The 18,712-nt window shown below is 51.3% G+C and overlaps 1 protein-coding gene across 1 annotated transcript; it reads right to left on the bottom strand.

The window, feature by feature from the left end:
- Nucleotides 1-4,243: 4,243 nt before the first annotated feature.
- Nucleotides 4,244-13,137, bottom strand: SST (somatostatin). Its single transcript, XM_069617477.1, has 2 exons — nt 12,814-13,137; nt 4,244-4,715 (listed from the first exon to the last, which is right to left on the bottom strand). Exons 1-2 carry the CDS (start codon nt 12,949-12,951, stop codon nt 4,503-4,505), a joined length of 351 nt encoding a protein of 116 aa, XP_069473578.1. The 5' UTR covers nt 12,952-13,137; the 3' UTR covers nt 4,244-4,502.
- Nucleotides 13,138-18,712: the final 5,575 nt, after the last annotated feature.

Below are 18,712 nucleotides of genomic sequence, written 5' to 3'. Positions count from 1 at the left end.
CTGGTATCAGTCCTCGGAGGCTGGACCCCTTTGTTTGCAAAGACAATGGCAACCCGCTGTGCCCTTGACGGCGGCTCCTCGCCGGTCGTGGGGGCGTAGGGGGGCGTGGGGGCCTTTTACGCGTCACGTGGTCGATTCATGTCTTGCACAACAGCAATGGCCAGCGTCCCACTGGCTGTGCTGTGAAGCCGATCCGTGTGGAATGCAGGCGCTGCAGAGTGGGTACCCCAGTCCTTACCGGCGATTCCTCTGGTTAGTGGCTGATGTTAACTGATGTTCTCATGACAACATTAAAGTGCTTCTTTGAGGCTACCCCAAAAATATCATGATGTAGTTCTAGGCAGTACAAACTGGAGTAATGGCAGGGCCCCACAACCAAAGAGTGTCCATTGCCTTCGAACCACAGAAGACTGCCTTTAAATGCATAATAACTCTACTCGACCACATTGGTGGCAGAGGGCAAAACGTAGGCTTCAAAAGATGTCAATTACACAGATCGACGTGTGTTCATTGCATCCAAGGTCGACAGAGTTCAACTCTTAAAGAAGAAGGCTGCAGCCTGCGGCTCTCCAGATGTGTTTGACTACAAGTGTTCCCACGGGACTATGCTGGGGGATGCAGTCCGAAACATCAGGAATTGCAAAGGTTGAACATCTCTGTCTTAAAGGGTGGTCTTCACCTACAGAAGTGGGAGACCCTCGAGGATCGGGGAGGACAGGTTGTAGAGTAGCTTCACCCCTATAGCAGTGTACGGTAGTATATAACCCATGCTTTTCCGCCCTGGCCTCAGAGGGCCATGCTAGTTATTGGGGAAAGACTTTGGCACAAGGGGTTTTTCAGCATGGCAGGGTGCCTAGAAGAAGGGGCGTCTGTATTCCAGGCCGTGCAAAAACAGCCACGGATGCGACCTGGCCTCCTCAACAGACGAAAGATCGGCCAATGAACTTTTATTTTCGTTCAACGCAGCCCTATATAAATTGCTCTCCAGGGTGCAGGCCGGATTGCGTTCTGTGCCTTGCATATCACAAAAGTGCAATTACCTGTTGCACTTTGCGATTTGTGTGCTCAGTTGAAACACATATTTTGAATCATGAACCCGCACGCAGGTGAGCTTTTAGATTGCGGACATGGGAGTTTAATAGCATGCCATCACGGGGGCTACGGGATAAGACTTTACAGGCCCGTAATTCGCGCGAAGCTCGTCCCGAGTTCAGGCTGGAATATGTTGCAGCAAAAATAAACTCATCTCCGAGGCCTCTTGTGAATCCAGAGCACCTGCAACACAACATCTCTGTTGGATTCGTGTACATATTAGACGGTGTCATGACAACCTACAAAACAGGGCTGAAAAACGGGGATTTGTGCGCCATTCTGCCCGCAAATCCCAGTTTAACCGTCTCTAGCACACATAGATATATCGACAGGTGCGCAGATAGATCGATGGGTAGAGGGATGGATAGAGGGATGGATGGATAGATAGATAGAAAGAAAGATAGATAGAGAGAGAGAGAGAGAGAGAGAGAGAGAGAGAGAGAGAGAGAGAGAGAGAGAGGGAGATAGATAGATAGATAGATAGATAGACACATTGAGATGGATGATGGATGGGCTGACCAATCGAAAATTGGGTCTATCTAGCCTCCAGCATCTACAAGGTCTCTAGGTTTGTCTTTGCTTACACGCAGTTCAGGTCATACGAGACACCGTAACGGTCATACGAGACACCGTAACTACGTTATATCGCAAATGTGCTTTTTTGTGTGTAATATAAAATGGAAACCTGCTTCCACACTTTACAGCTAGTGGCTCTGTTCACATCCAGCGTAAATGATTGTTGGAAGGAGCTGCCATGGCTGAGACATGGCCCTCATTAGGGAGTGGCTTTCAAAATCATGACGCGGCTCTGGTGACATGATCCTTAAAATCGGCCAAAAGGGGAACGGGCTGTAAATATCGCCCGCCCCCCAGCACTGCATTAAGAGCCATGATACCCCAGCTAGAGATGCGAATGTGTAAAGTAACGCATGTTTATACGTCTAAATGCATGCAAGCTCCGAATCATTTCAATGAAGCAACACCGTCAAGCCCTCCGTCATCCTTCTATGTATATCCTTTGTTCTATCTGTCTATCCATCCATCTGTCTATCTATCTCTCTCTACCTATCAATCAATGTATCTATCCTATCTATCTATCCATCCATCTATCCATCTAGCTATCCGTATGTCTTTCCCTACATCTATAATTCCATCTATAATTCTATCTATATGTCTTTCTGCCCATCATTCTATCCTTCTCCCTCTCGCTCTCTCTCTCTCTTCTGCTATATATCCATCCAAGTTTCTATCTATCTATCGCCTTATCTATATACCTATTTACCTATACATCTGTCTATGATTTCATCGACCTACCATCTATCTATCGATCTATCCATCCATCTCTCGATCTATCTATCCATGTATATCTATATCTATCTATTAGTCTGTCGGTCTGTATATCTCTCTATCACTCTATCTCTGATTCTGCCTGCCTGTCTAAATATCTACCTGCCCATGGCTCTGTCAGGCAGTTCATTGGCCTTCATGTCTTTCTCACAGCAGTCTCCAAGTCCATGCCTCAAGGTGAATAGTCCCCCTGAGGTTTCTGCATCACCACTGACCATGTCAGTAACTCCCTCTTTGAATGACTGCAGGCCCATGGATTCTGAGTGCAGCCATCACGTGGTGGGCATTTGGATTGGATTCCTAGAACCAGATGTAGAAACCCGTCCATAACTAGAGCAGAGGCATAGACAGGGTCCGGCCTGAGCGGGTGAGTCACACCCATAATCTGTAAATGCCCACTGGGCAGCGTTGTGTGGGCATTTGCAGATGTTAATGCCACTGAGGTGGGCCCAACTACATTAGCTTCAGGACCCACTTGTTAGACAATCCTGGCTGCGCCTCCGAACTAGTGATGGCAAAGCATTAAAATGCACAGAGTGCTGAAGTTTGGAGAAGGCCCTTCTCGCACTTCATATGACACACAGCGCACTGTCAATGGGGCCATGGGGTGGAGCACTGATGCCTGGTTGCGTCGGTCTCTAAGCGCGAAGCCCTAAGCACTCTTACCTGAACAACCTCTCTGGTACCCTTCGTCCCTCCATGTATCTGCTCTCACTGTATGCAGCCGTGCTCGCGCTATCGCTACGCATCGTGCTGTATGGCTGTTTTTGTTACCTGCTATTGTAACTAATGTAACTGCCTCTTCATGTAAGAAAGCGCCCTGATGCCTTCGTCTCCCTTGCGACCTATGTGGTGGTCTCCGTTGCGACCTCCAAAAAAAAAAAAAATCCTTTTTTTTGTTGTTTGTTATGCAAGCTCCGTGTGGTTCTTTACTTCTGACGTGGCTGGCTTTCTTGTTCAGGCCCCTTAAAAAAAGAAGAAAAATAAGAACAGGAGTGCCACAAGTCTAACACTTTCAGCACTGACCCTAAATAAGAAAGAATAGGAATACCAAATAATGTGTCTTTCTGGAATTCTATACAGTAATTGCTAGACTCATTAAAAGTTTATTTCAGGCACACTTCAGGGGGTGAGTCACTGAATTAGTCTGTTCTTAAACGCCTCAACTCAGCCTTTCATCCTTCTGAGGTCGATAAATGAGTACCAACAAAAGTTGGATGATATTGGGTGTATATTTTTCTATATAAAGTGCTTAAGCATAAGTGCTATATAATAACACATCATTCTCATTTGGCTTTGGACGTCTGCTTGCATTCACAGTAATTTGGTAATATGGGCCTATACACACTGATCTTAACATACATATTGCGATCCATTCTTGGTATGAAATGTACATGACATTATAGTGATATCGTAACCATATTTTTCGTAGTGTACAATGCTATGTGATGCCACTTTCTGTTTTGTCAATGAGTGAAAGGTCGTGTTCCATCGATTACTGTGATATCACTTCGGGGTGGGGTCAAATGACATCACTTCCTGTGATGTTATCAGGGGTCATGGGTCGTGTGATGTCACTTCTGCTACCCCTGGCATTTTGGTGAAATGACGTCCCTAGGCTTGGTGCTCTATATAAGCTTCAAAATAAATAAATAAATAAATTGTGTGCTGGCTTTCCAGGTGTGGTTATTCCTCAGATCCATCGAAGCCCATCCCAAGCTATGAAGTGCACAGACCAATCGACGTTCCGTCCAAGGAGGCGCACTTTGACCTTTCAGCATTGCCCAATAACCAGCGAGAAGCCTTACAGTTTGAAACATAAACTTTATTGCAACGATGAATTAAAAATAGTACATCTGTGGGAACTGCAGAGTGCATATTAGACCTACCCAGAAATCACAACCCAAGCAAACCATGTATAATCTCAAGTAAAGGTTTTATTAAACGCAACGTGAACGGAAATCTTGATTCACCATAACTGTGAATGGTATATACAGTCTTCGGCTCCTGGGGTGCGGGGCTGCGCTCGCCATTGGGGGAGTAGGAAAAGAGGGGTATACGAGCTAACAGGATGTGAACGTTTTCCAGAAGAAGTTCTTGCAGCCTGCTTTGCGTTCCCGGGGAGCCAGGGCGGGGTTCGAGTTGGCGGATCGCTCCAGCTCCAGCCTGACTTCATCCTGGTCGCTGCCCCGGGAGAGGTCGTCGGATTCTACCGCCTCGTTCTCAGACTGGGACGGCTCCGAGAGCAGCTCCGCCAGGAAGTACTTGGCGAGTTCCTGCGGGAGAAAGAGAGGAGGGCGCCGTCAAACGTGGAATGAGACAAGGTCGCAACCATGAAAATGTATTGATTTATTTCATTTATAAAGCGCACAAACAACCCGAAGGCATGGCCATGAAACGTCAAAGTCAAGACAATGGGAAAGTATAGAGTTAGCAATAGGGTCTAAAGCGTCCATCTTTAACTACACAACAAGGAACCCAGAGTCCTAACCCTGGCTTCTCCACGTGACTAAATCATTGTGAGGTCTCAGGCCACATAATAATAACCCGCATTTATATATAGATACGAACCCTCACGCCCTCACGTATCTGAGCGCTGTGATACCCACGGCGTGTGGTGCTCATTTATCGATCTCGGAAGGCGTCAGCAGGCTCTGCACAAATGTCAAAGCGAGCGTTCTTCTCGCCGTGCTATCGGACTGGCATCATCTCTGTGGTCCTAGTTCTCGGCCACCCAAGATTTCAATACTGGGAGGGTTCAAGAACTGGTTGCACATCAGTGATTGTTTGTAATTATTGAAGAAACGGGTGCCATTTGAAACAGAAATGGCATACAAAGGAGGAAAGAACAGAGTGGGATGGGGGGGCAGCCCAGGGTTGGAGCTTTAAGCACTCTCTAGAAATGTCGCATCCATGCAGTCATCGTGACACTGAGTAAGGACCTGGGTGGACTCAACCTGAGCTGCCCATTCTGCGCATAGGGACTTTGCAAAGCGCTCTGCTCGCCCCTGTGCGCAGGCATTCTAGATAGGGGCCCGGTGATGTGTGTGTGTACAGCACTTAATATTCAGGGGTATACTTTATCTCAGCCCTGGCCATCTTGGCAGAAAAGGAACACAAAAACATGCCATGCGAGGGATGGAGATGTTTGCGGAAGTGCTTCTTAGGCACTCGGGTGTTCTCTGTCTATTATCCCACTCCACTGCTTCGCACCCCTCTTTAACATTCCAACACTTAACAGTGGAGCCCAAACTGCCAGGCCATACCTCATTGTAATGGAACACACGCCACCCCACGCACGATTGGACCACATGCTTGAGGTGGTGTTTGGGACTCTGCACGCCGAGCTTAGCACATACATCTGGGCACGCCACCTTTCATCTAAGGCAGGGGTCTCCGAACGTTGCCACTCCAGATGTTTTGGACTACATCTCCCGTCAGTCCTAGTCGACATACTCTATGGTGTGGGATCATGGGAGTTGTAGTGGAAAACATCTGTAGAGCCTAAGGTTGCAGACACCCGCACTACGGCGCGCGCCCACTGATAAGCAGCCAGAATGTCAAGGAGGGGACTACTTTATAAGGGAATCCGGGGACAGCGAATTCGTGACCTGCCAGGGCTCCCAGGTGTTGTCCAAGCAACAGTATCTGTAACTTCCCATCATCTTTTCCACAGGGCCACATTTCCTCCTACTCTTTGTAGAGAGAGGGTTTCCTCAGTGGGGACCGCCAGTGAAATCCTCTACTCTGGTCACAACTCGGCCCTTGATCCATTCAAGCTTCCCGTACTTGGCGCACCGGTCCCAGGGCTGTGCACTGGGTGGGGTTCATCTATCACAAGGTGTATAATGCAGTAACAGCACAGCGGGAAGGGCACCTGTTTTTGGAGGTCCCTCATTGGAGCCAGCAAGTCAAGTCATGCCAAGTCCACGGGAAGAGCTGGTTGTGAGCTGCATGGTATGCTGGCAGCTGTAATAAACATTAGGGGATGTTTTTAAGGGGCATGCCATCACAGGAGAACAATCCAGCCAAGTGCCTGCTGCCTCACAAGACTGTCACTCCGAGAAGGGTGTCAGGGTGTCAGGGTGTCGAGGGAGGGAAAGGAGGGAGGGAGGGAGGGAGGGAGGGAGGGAGGGAGGAAGGAAGGAAGGAAGGAAGGAAGGAAGGAAGGAAGGAAGGAAGGAAGGAAGGAAGAAGAAAGAAAGAAAGAAAGAAAGAAAGAAAGAAAGAAAGAAAGAAAGAAAGAAAGAAAGAAAGAAAGAAAGAAAGAAAGAAAGAAAGAAAGAAAGAAAGAAAGAAAGAAAGGAAGGAAGGAAGGAAGGAAGGAAGGAAGGAAGGAAGGAAGGAAGGAAGGAAGGAAGGAAGGAAGGAAGGAAGGAAGGAAGGAAGGAAGGAAGGAAGGAAGGAAGGAAGGAAGGAAGGAAGGAAGGAAGGAAGGAAGGAAGGAAGGAAGGAAGGAAGGAAGGAAGGAAGGAAGGAAGGAAGGGAGGGAGGGAGGGAGGAAGGGAGGGAGGGAGGGAGGGAGGGAGGGAGGGAGGGAGGGAGGGAGGGAGGGAGGGAGGGAGGGAGGGAGGGACCTCTGCTTGGGGGAAGCCCCGACTCTCACCTCCCGTCACGCGTGATAGGGGTATGTATGTCGGATTTAATAATGGGATTTGCACCATGGACAGTGCCCAGGAAGAGAAACCCGGGGTGGGGGGATCAGTCCCATGGACACAGTCCAGGAAGAGGCACCGGGGTGAGGGGGGAGGGGGTGTGGGGGTCAGCCCCATGGACAGAGCCCAGGAATATGAACCCGGGGTGTGGGGTCAGCATCATGGGTAGAGCCCAGGAAGAGGAACCCGAGGTGTGGGGTCAGCACCAGGAAGAGGAACCCGGGGTGGGGGGATCAGCACCATGGACAGAGCCCAGGAAGAGGAACCCGGGGTGTGGGGGTCAGCACCATGGACAGAGCCCAGGAAGAGGAACCCGGGGTGTGGGGGTCAGCACCACGGACAGAGCCCAGGAAGAGGAACCCGTGGTGTGGGGGTCAGCACCACGGACAGAGCCCAGGAAGAGGAACCCGGGGTGTGGGGGTCAGCACCATGGACAGAGCCCAGGAAGAGGAACCTGGGGTGTGGGGTCAGCACCATGGACAGAGCCCAGGAAGAGGAACCCGGGGTGTGGGGGTCAGCATCATGGGTAGAGCCCAGGAAGAGGAACCCGAGGTGTGGGGGTCAGCACCAGGAAGAGGAACCCGGGGTGGGGGGATCAGCACCATGGACAGAGCCCAGGAAGAGGAACCCGGGGTGTGGGGGTCAGCACCATGGACAGAGCCCAGGAAGAGGAACCCGGGGTGTGGGGGTCAGAGAAGAGGAACCCGGGGTGTGGGGGGTCAGCATCATGGGTAGAGCCCAGGAAGAGGAACCCGAGGTGTGGGGTCAGCATCATGGGTAGAGCCCAGGAAGAGGAACCCGAGGTGTGGGGGTCAGCACCAGGAAGAGGAACCCGGGGTGGGGGGATCAGCACCATGGGCAGAGCCCAGGAAGAGGAACCCGGGGTGTGGGGTCAGCACCATGGACAGAGCCCAGGAAGAGGAACCCGGGGTGTGGGGGTCAGCACCATGGACAGAGCCCAGGAAGAGGAACCCGGGGTGTGGGGGTCAGCACCACGGACAGAGCCCAGGAAGAGGAACCCGTGGTGTGGGGGTCAGCACCATGGACAGAGCCCAGGAAGAGGAACTCCGGGGTCTGGGGGGGAGAGGGGTCAGCACCATGGACAGAGCCCAGGAAGAGGAACCCGGGGTGTGGGGGTCAGCACCATGGACAGAGCCCAGGAAGAGGAACCGGGGGGGGGGGGGGGGGGGGGGTCAGCACCATGGACAGAGCCCAGGAAGAGGAACCCGGGGTGGGGGGATCAGCACCACGGACAGAGCCCAGGAGGAGGGACACGGGGGTTTCAGCACCTTGGGCAGACAGAGTTCAATGCGAGGGGGCGAGGGGTTTCAGCACGCTGGACAGAGCTTTGTGACAGGCATCTCAGAGTTTGCACTCTGGGACAGAGGCCAGTAGGAAGCGCCTGTAAGTATCAGAGCCGTGCACAGAGTGAGTTTAGAGCCGGGGTCTTGAAACTTGGGGGGGGGCACCCAGAGGGGCATGAAGCATGTCCAGGGGGTGCAAGGCTCTTTAAAAAAGGGGGTATAGTGTCTGCTTTTAACAGAAAATATAAGCAGTTAAGTCTTGTAGGGGGAGGGGGTGCGGAAACGAAATGTTTACTCAAGGGAAGGGGCTGTGTATGAACATGTTTGAAGAGGGAGAAGCTGGGGGTTGTAGGAGCAAGATCAGAATGTTGCTTATTGAAAGACCGGGCTAATCGAAGGCTGTACATTTCTGCACCATTGACAGGGACCTCTAAGAGGTTAACACGCTGATCTTTAAGAACTGAGGTTCAGCACCATGACCGATTGCTGCCAGAGAAAGCTTGCACTTTGAAACTCGGAAGAGCTCTAAAATGAAGCGGGTGTGTCAATGCATTCGCCAATATGACTACGAGGAATCCCGCGCCTTAGACCCTGGATAAAGCATTGTAAGGACACCCCCAGTCTTTACCACCTTACTCAAACCTGGGTGCAGGATTGTGGAGAAGTGAGGTGGGGCACGGCCAGTCGGACCTACATCGCAAGAGGAAATGAGAGGTTCAGGACATCTGAATGTGTTGGGTGAAAAGATCGCTGTAACCGGAAGTTGCAATGTCAGCAAAGTCGACTGCGTAAGAGGTGGCTGAGTTTTAAGTACCCTTGACAGCGAAGCCGAGCGGGGGCTGAGTCTTTAGCCTCTTGGACAGAGTGTTCTAAGAGGTGCCTCAGTTAACTATTGGGATTTTTGCAAGTACCTGAAGTCACTTTGATATCACTTCACCGCGCTATGTGGTCCCTTACAGTAAGGCATAACACAGGCATTTCGAAGCCTACTGAAGGCGGGAGAAGGCCACCTGTCCACGCTTCCTCTCTCTCTATCCTGTGCGAAAGAAGGTCTCGGGGGAGGCCAAGGGAACAGTTCACGTGTTCAGAGCCTTCTGGGGTGCGAATAGTTAGGCTCAGGACTTGGGTTGGGGTGAAAGGCAGTCCACGTGCCTCACTATACTTGACATGTCAGAACGGATGGGTGTTTTGGACGCTAGGCAAAGCATTGCAGGGAGAGTGAAAGGTCTGGAATCTATGGACCGAGAACTTTCGGAAGAATCTGGGGTTTTCAGCCCCTTAGACAGCGCTATGAGACAAATCTTGGTTTCAGCATCTCGGACAGAGCTCCGTGAGAGGGAGCGCGTGTGCCACCGCGCATGACAGATAGCAGCAGAGAACTCGTGCTGGAGCACCAGTGCCCGGGGCACCATAAGGGGAAGTAAGAGGGTGCAACAGCGTGGGCTAAACACTGGAAGTGTGCGTGACTTTTCACCGCCCCTGGCAGTGTCTTGGACTGGAGAGGGACCACCGTGAGCAGGAAGCGGTGGTCCAGTCCTAAATTTAAAAAAAACGTGGGGGGGGGGTTGTGACGCAATCATTGGAAAGTGATGTCGCTGGAAGTGAACATTGGAGACACGTTAGTCTGTCTTGGTGCGCACTTCACCTGGTGTGGCGGCTAGCAGCGCGCCTTTCAGCCGCGCTACTTGCGTTCCAGACCAGACAGTGGAAAAGGAAGAAAGGTGTGTGAAGGAAATTGAGTTTTTTTTTTTTTTTTTTTTTTTTTAAAGTGGGCGGATCCTGTTCACCTGCGTGATCCCTCGTCTTGGGCCTGAGCGTTGTGGGTGCTCTGTACGGGACGCTGTTAGGGAAATCTGGGGAAGATTGCCGAAACTTTGCACTGGTGCAAGTGCTGTTTTGCACAGTATTAACACTAGGGCAAAGTTTGCCCTTGGGCCAAAATCTCTGCTGTAAATGCATGTTTGCGCCAAGGCAAAGTTGACACCAGTGCAGTGAAAGAAAGCAGAGCGCTCAGCCTTGACAATGCAGTGGTATTAGTGAGCAGGCCCTGCCTGAACAGCGCCCTGCAAAAGCGAAATGAGGGCTCATGCTGCACGAGCACGGCGGGGTTATAGCGCTCTGACGGGAAGTTTAGCAGCTGGATGGAGCGCATTAAGAACACGCTGGCGTTCCAGTGCCATGAAGTGGAGGCGCTGCAGTGTGGTGTCGACGATGCAGAGGGTGGGGTGTTAGCGCGGGCTGCCTTCCACAGTTGCACCAAGTGAGCACTGAACGCCGGCGCCCAATGCGCAGCGTTGCTCTGGGTACGGTCGGATTTCATCCCCGTGTCTCTAGGAACGCAAAGCAGAACTGTGTTTCAGCACCCTGGACAGACAGGGGGCCCCGTCAGCACCCTGGACAGGGGATCCCGCCAATACCCTGGACAGGCGATCCCGTCATCACCCTGAACAGGGGACCCCGCCAATACCCTGGGCATGGGATCCCGTCAATACCCCGGACAGGGGATCCCGTCAATACCCCGGACAGGGGATCCCGTCAATATCCTGGACAGGGGATCCCGCCAATACCCTGGACAGGCGATCCCGTCATCACCCTGAACAGGGGACCCCGCCAATACCCCGGACAGGGGATCCCGTCAATACCCCGGACAGGGGATCCCGTCAATATCCTGGACAGGGGATCCCGTCAACACCCTGGACATGGGATCCCGTCAAGACCCTGGACAGGGGCCCCGGTCAGCAAAGAACCAGCAAGTGTTGAACATGCAGTGTGGACGCCCTGTGCCATCAGTAAACCGCTTCAAGGCGCTTTAAGTCCAATGCGAGGGGACAAATAATCACATATTTGCCTAGTAACCTATATGAAGGCAGCACACACGGGAGTCAAGGCGCTATACCGCACTATGGTCAAACTCCCCGGACATATATATTTAGTTAAATGCTTGTTTAAACTAAAGTATATAACTTAAAACAGTTAGTAATTTGTAGTGCCCCCTTGCATGAGGTCGGTGCAGGCCTGCAGCCTGGAATGAGGACAGAACTGGGACTCAGAGTCATTGCGCACTCCTGTGGGCCTGATTTACAAAAATGTTTTAACATGGGGAAGAGCAGGCTGTGCGTAACACCGAGCATGACCCCAAGAGGGATGGGGCCATGGCAAAAAAGGGGTGCGAAGAACCTGGCATTGGGGAAAAGAGCACGGCCTGTGAGTGCAGTGACAAGAGCCACACGTGAAGGGCGCAATGAGTCCAGGCTCTTAACGTGAGTACCAGTGGATAGCGTTCCATGCCACCCCTTTATATCTTATCTGTGGAATTACAGACGGTTGCCGGGTATTTTCCATTCCGTCTTCCGGCCGGCTACACAACTGCGTGGGCGCCAGCGTTTGTTGGGGGCGGGTGGGGTTGTGGGACGGGGTAAGTGCCAGAGGGAAAACACGTCCCCAGAGCCGCCCGTTCGGAATGTTTTTTATCAAACACATGTATTTATTTATTTATTTATTTAGACATTTATATAGCGCACCTAACCCACAGACATCTAGGCGCTTAACATAACAGCATGGTGGGCGCGTGCCCGTGCTACAGCGCTGGTATTGCAGCCCAGCCAATAGAGCTTACATGCAGGCAAGGTGGCATCGCAGAAGTATCACCTCTGAAAGGGGGGGGGGTGTAGTGGTACCCGAGACATCATTACAGGGGTCATTATCATGCGCAAATGGCCCGCGTTTTGTTAGCGGCGCCTAGAGGCCACAGGGGACTGGCAGGGTGGGCACCGTATTGCACAGGGGGGAAACCCCAGCAACGTCCTCGTGCTTCTGTCAAGAAAGCATGCTAGCGGACCCTGGGAAAAGTTATCAGTGCCGGCGGGATGTCGGCACATATGGGCATATGGAATGCCCTCAAGGTGGCTGGGGGGTGGAGGACGGCGGGGGGGTGAGGGGGCAACGTGGCACATGGAAGCAGCTGCAAAAGCACCCCCTTTCTATGCGATCTCAGGTGGCATTAGGGACAGGAGCATTTTAACCTGGGATCTCCGCTCCTTGGGGACGTCACTACGGGGGAGGGGCGGCCGAAGGGTTTGTGGTAAGTTCAGTGTCACCTCTATGAAAGTACAGGAGGGTCCCTGCGTGGCGATAACATGGCTGGTAGCGCAGCGCGCGGGCGCAGTCATACACGTATAGATACATGTGTCTGCGAAGGTGGCATGGCGGAACGCCTGTCTGGGTCATGCAGAAAAGTTATTTTCGGGGCATCCTACTGCAGTGTTACAGAGGGAGAGGTGGGGTGTAAAATTAGAGGCTGCACCTGGTTCCAGAACTTAAGAGGAAGAGGTCTCACCCCACCCCCTTCCCTCCCGCCCCGGGGATGCACGCAGCCCTGGAAGTTTGGTGCAAGAGAATTCCCGCGCCTGCCTCACCTGTTTGCCGGCTGCTGCTGCCAGGGACTTCTGTAGGAACTGCCGGAGCCGGGGGTCTGTGGGGGCTGCTGACACGGTGCTGACAACCAGAGCCAGGGAGAGCAGCGCCAGGGCACAGCGGACACGGCAGGAAAGCATCTTCAGCTTCTACAGAGGGGCCGGGGGCTGCTGGTGCGCACAGGGGGGTCTCTGGGTGCCGCGCACAGGGGGGGTATCTGCCTGCTGCTGGAGGGCTCTCTTTTGCTCCTTCTCCCAGTGCTTCCTCTGCTGCTTGTGGGAGCTCCCCTGCAGACCCCCCTTTTAAACCCTGCCTCCCACGTCAGCGGAGCCGGCCCCCACCTCCTCTTCAAGATAAGCAGCGCTTTTACGCACCATTAACCCCTGGCAGATAAATCACAGAGTTACACAGATGACAACATCTGGGGGGTTGGGGGGGGGGGGGGGGGTTCACTAATCCTAGGAGCTCGGTTCCCTTCCTGCCCAGTGTTTGCACAGTGTTCTGCTCGCTGTGCGTGTGTGTGTGAGGGGGTGTGGGGGAATCGGAGAATGCCACAGCGCGCCTCTGGCATGCCCGCGCCTGGCGCATGACAGCAACGCGCACATTATGCTTCTGGTACAACCTGTGCCATCATTAGAGAAAGCACCGTGCCCCAGACAATACATATCACGCTGGTATAGCTCGCAGTGCCTGGTGCCGGCGGAAGCGCTCGCGGAGCCTCCCAACGCACCCATTGAGTTCCTGCATACCCTCACCTGTCCCACAGCAGCTCCGAAAAGCCACGCACACATGATTATAATATGTTCTGCTCTCTTATTGGGGATAGTGTAGGCGGCCCCAGTGTTTACATTGCACCCCGGTACTGGACACCGGTGCAGGTGTGCCATACCCCAATGCACCCCTTGAGTTCCTGCTCCCCTTTACTTGTCCTCTGGCACTGCACATATCATGCAGAACTGTTTAGAGTGTAACCTGTGCCAATATCAGTGGGTTTGACTGTCCCATTGAACAGTTACACCCTGAAATTGCACCCACTGACTGGAAGCCAGTGAGAGCAAGGTGTACCGCAATGCACCCCTTGCGTTCTTGCTCACTCTTCCATGCACCGCAGCAACCCCCAAAAGTCCTCTCATCGGAATGGGCAACGTCCTAAGCAGATGCGCCAATGAATAAAACAGCCTGGCTATATCACACTATGGCTGGTTTCACATGGGGGTGAGTGGTCAGCACCCCCCAAAACCCCCCTCCCCACTGCCCCATCCACCAGTGGTTAGTTGATTTTCACTTGCGCTGTCCCCATTTCGGCCTCAGCTTTCCCCAAAGCCGCGGGCCAAAAAACCGACGTCTGTTTTCGTGTTTAAGAGGATCGCGGCGGTGGTCAGTGCGTTTATACGTTCCCTGCGCCCACCACGCTTTACGCGAGCGCACAGGCGCGGTGTTTCCGCGCCCTGCGCGTCCGCGAGTTGCGAGGTTCAGCCCCTCTCGCCACGGGTCCGTCTTTCCGCAAGGAGCATTCGACGGCTCTTTTTAAAATTCACTAAATTACTAAAAAAAAAAAAAACTAAAAAAAAAACACCGTGGACTACGCAGTAAATTTGGAAATGCAAAGAATGCACGGAGAGGTTTTATCTGCATTGCTAATCCTCTTGAACTGCTAAATGTTGGCTGAATTTCCATCCTGGGTGTGGGAAGTTTTCTGGACCGCGGATCTCAACAGGTGGCCCTGAGTGCTCCAATTACGAAGGGCCAATGTACCCGAATTGATGAAATGAAAGACATTTTGAACGCATTTTAGAGCCTTTTAAGACACACGTCGCGGCTTTTTTCGCGGATACAACACTGCGTTCTGCGGGTCTGATCCGGGACTCTTCCCAGCTACGAAAAAAGCTGCTTTTTAAAACACAGAACAATTCGGAGCAGACAGGAACACGGCGCGTCATTTTGAAAATCCTCGTGTTGTCGTACCTGTATGTCAGGGGACGCGATATACACCTCGCCAAGATCACACACATGTATGGCGTGTGCTCTAGAAATGCTCAATGCGATTGTTTATAAGGCTGCCATCATAAACGTTCCTTGTATTTTTCGCAATTAAACGAATCGTGAAAGAAAAAACATTTCGCGCGTTTATTTCTCGTCTTAGTGCAAGACACGCGGGTAAGAGGGTGGGGGGCGGGGGACTATCACACGCGTCTACGGTTTTAGACCCTCTCTCGGGGGATTTCTTTTGATGATATATGGGTGGGCGGGAATGAAACAGTCTAGCGCCACTGATAAAATAGAAGTGGAAACCAAGAGAGATTTTCTGTTTAAGAGGGCAAGCGGCTGGCGACCAGAGCGCACAAAAGGACGTCCGAATTCACTGCATGAATACTGGCGCCCAGCCTGCTCCTAACCACCCCAGCGTTGGTTCATGAAAAACACGGATCTGCCCACGATCACACAGTGTGTGTGCAACTGGGCAAGCCGGGATTACATTTCAGCGCACATGTTTAAATTAAAGTTTGGCCAACAACGCAGCAGTGTGATGGATGGCTTCAGGGGCCGGGGCCACTGAGCGCATGGGTGCGATGACTAAAGGTGTTTGCTTAATTGGAAGTGGGGTTCAAGCCTAGACTACCATGTGGCAGGGCTGTTCCTAGCGCTGGGAAGGGGGTGCGGTTGTCGTTAGACACATGAATGGGGAACAGTTTTTCCCGGAGATGTGGCGGGAGCAGGGGGATCTCAGAGCTGTGAATTTATTTTATCGTATTTTTATTGGCATTTATAAAATACGGCTGTTCACCCATCAAATGCTTACGTTTTAGAGAGAGTGTCCACATTCTCATTGTAACTTTTCAATTTTACAATAAACAAAAAAACAAGCAAACAACTTTCTTCACTTGACAGGCATTGTAGTACTCTTCTTTTTTTGGCACGTGCAGTGTGGCAGGAGCCCCAGAAGGTTTAGCAGTGACCCCCTGGCTTCCTTTAGCTATACGACAGTTATGTTCATTTCAATGATGTCATGCGCAGATAGCGGGCCTAGTAGTGCTCACAGGGTTTGTCGTCGGATCGGTGATACATGCCCCAGACCAACAGTTTCCACACAGCGCACCTGTCGCATCCGTGTGCCCCATCCACCCAAGCTCTAGTCTCAGCCTCTGCCCAACGTTCAAATTCTCGGTACCAGTAAACATACAGTGGACCCCTAGTTGATTTCCAGGCCATTGCAATGGATCTTTTGGCCAGTATGCACGCCATGTTCATAAACCTGACTACATGTTTGTATTTATTGTTTCTGGCGTGCGCACCTAGCAAGCATTCTTTCAGAGTCCATTCATATCTCACTACCCCAGCCTTCCTGCAGGCCTGTTCTATCTCTGCCCAGAACCTTTGCACTCGTACACAGCCCCAGAACATGCGCATCAGATCCGCATCACCCAGTGCACACCAGGGACATGTTGGCCGTGTGGTATTACTGAATGTCGTTATCCTGTGCAGGGTCATGCTCGTAGGGTACAGTATGTTTAGTTGTATCAGCCTGAAGCGGGAGTTCCTTGATACTTCCTTGGGATGGATCAATATCCTCTCCATTCTTTTTCCGTAATATCAGTTCCTAGATCCTTTTCCCATTTTTCCTTCAGCATTGTGCTCCTGGGGTTTGGTCCTTCTGTTAGTGAGCTATACAGTCTGGACACTGATCTCCAATTGTCTCCTAGATTGTGAATTAGTTCTAGTAAGGGGTGTGGTGTTGGCTCTTCTGGCCATCCATCCCATTTCTCCCTCGCCACCTTTCCGGGCCCTCTGGTCAGAGATGTGAAACTGATGTGGCTCTCCCCAGAGCTACTAAGGGTGGGGTGGGGTGGCGTGGGGGAGGTCGGGGGAAGGACAGTTCATAGAACTGTAAAAAGGACATTACTGTCCCTTGAGCTGTGCACAGGGTGAGTTTATGGCCCTTGGAAACGTATATCTGTCACTGGATGGGATTACACCAGAGTAACTCTGAGTCCAAATAACCAAACCAACCCAGGAAGATGGCAAAGTACTGTTTTATTAACAATTATCTAAAACAGGGAGTTTACAAAGAACATCAACGGACGTACGCTCAGTCTCTCAATGATCTCCACACAAAATATGGGGCCTCATTACGACCCCGGCGCTAAACCATGGTGCTATTAGCACCATGGTCCATGCCGGCGTCCGCCATGGTGAATGGCGGAATTACCGCCCCATTCCAAGGTTGGCGGGGCAGTAATTCCCCATTCACCATGGGCCCTTCCCCATTCCCATTTTTAGCCCATAGGGCTAAATGGGAATGGGGAAGGCGCTAAGTACGGTGCCGCAAATTGCTGCACCGTACTTAGCACCAAGGTCCCTTTGCGGCACCTTACTTTAACGGCTGGTAAAACCAGCCGTTAAGGTCGGGTCCCTCAAAGGGACCTCGTAATCAGGCGTTAAGGGTTTAACGGCGCCGACACCTTTTACGGCGCCGTTAAACCCTTAACGCCCGGGTCGTAATGAGGCCCATGGTCTTTATACTAAATAATGCATCAGAATGACGTTATACTATGTTGCAATAATGAAGAACCTATCAAGGGCCGGGATTGGTTAAGCGAGACATCTAAGTATCCATTTCTAAAGGAGCTAGGATTGTTATTAGCTGCCCGTTATCAGGTGGACAATTTACGCCTACCTCTTCAAACATGTCATTTCAGAAACATTCGGTACACAGTTTCTCATTGGTCTACAAACTGTAAGGTCCTTCGTTATACTGACTGATATCATTGGTTGGCACATTTGTGCCATGTCTGGAACATTCGGTTCATTTAGCAGCACGTAAGCCCAGGCCCAGGTACAAGGAGATAGGGCATGGAACCAACCACCACCCAATTAGCCCAGCATCTCTCATTACCCATGATTTCTGCCATGAAATTGTCTTTGTACCTTGCCTTGTAGAGTGTCTTTGTCTTTAATAATGCACAGGGCTATCGTGTCTGGAACTCCAAATTCAAACTCTGTCTTCATTCTTGACTCACATGACAGGAGACCACGATCTGGTCCATTTTGCAGCTTTTAAATGCTCTAAATGAATTGAAGTTTGGCATCCTTTGTGTTCTTTCTAGCACCTTAACGTGAGAAGGTTCATCATCCGCACACTCGTTCTTCTTCAGAGTAGATAGCTGGTGTTGCTTTCTAGAACCTTGACTTCAGGCCAGGCAGCCTCTCCATACAGCTCCACGAGCCTGCTATTCTGCTGTGACACAACCTTTCCATTTCTGCTTCATGGGTTCTGGCTTACCATGATACCAATGTCCACTCTTTTGTGCAATGGCAGCTTCGCCTGCATTCTATTCCCTACTTGAAGCTGGCTTCTATGACGACTTAATCTACATTGCGTTTCAGCGTCTGTGTATTTATTGAACGGCTGTTTTCTGCACCACATTGTGTTTGTGTAATCTCCTCCTTTTATACGTTAGAGTTCACTTGATCCGTATTTCATCATTAGTCCTCTGAAATCCATGCATCAATTTCAGCCAATATCTTGGGACGTCGTAGACACTTTTTATGATGTCACTATCTCCTCTTATTTGCTCTTTCTCATATTCCTTCAAGGAGTTCCCCCTACAAGTTGTTTTCACTTCGGGGTACATTCGATAAGGTTCTCCTAATGGGTACCTTCTTCCAAACACTTGCTGTGGTATTGGCACAATGGCTAGTGTCAAACATGGCGCAGTCTCATATCTCCAATATATGTGTCCTTGTATCTTCTCTTGAAGAAGTTTTTCTTGGGTGTCCATATCTTCATCACCCCCCTCAGGGTGCCCGCTGTTTTAATGTGTTCATCCACACTCCAGGTCACGTAACTACATTGTCCATTCAGGGTACAATAGACCCAATATCCCACGTACATTGTATGAT

This window comes from Ambystoma mexicanum, chromosome 10 (assembly GCF_040938575.1).
Source record: "Ambystoma mexicanum isolate Mex_15411 chromosome 10, UKY_AmexF1_1, whole genome shotgun sequence".
Classification (NCBI taxonomy): Eukaryota; Metazoa; Chordata; class Amphibia; order Caudata; family Ambystomatidae; genus Ambystoma; species Ambystoma mexicanum.
The sequence above is the reverse complement of the archived record's forward strand: the minus strand, read 5'-3'. Positions and strand labels throughout refer to the sequence as shown.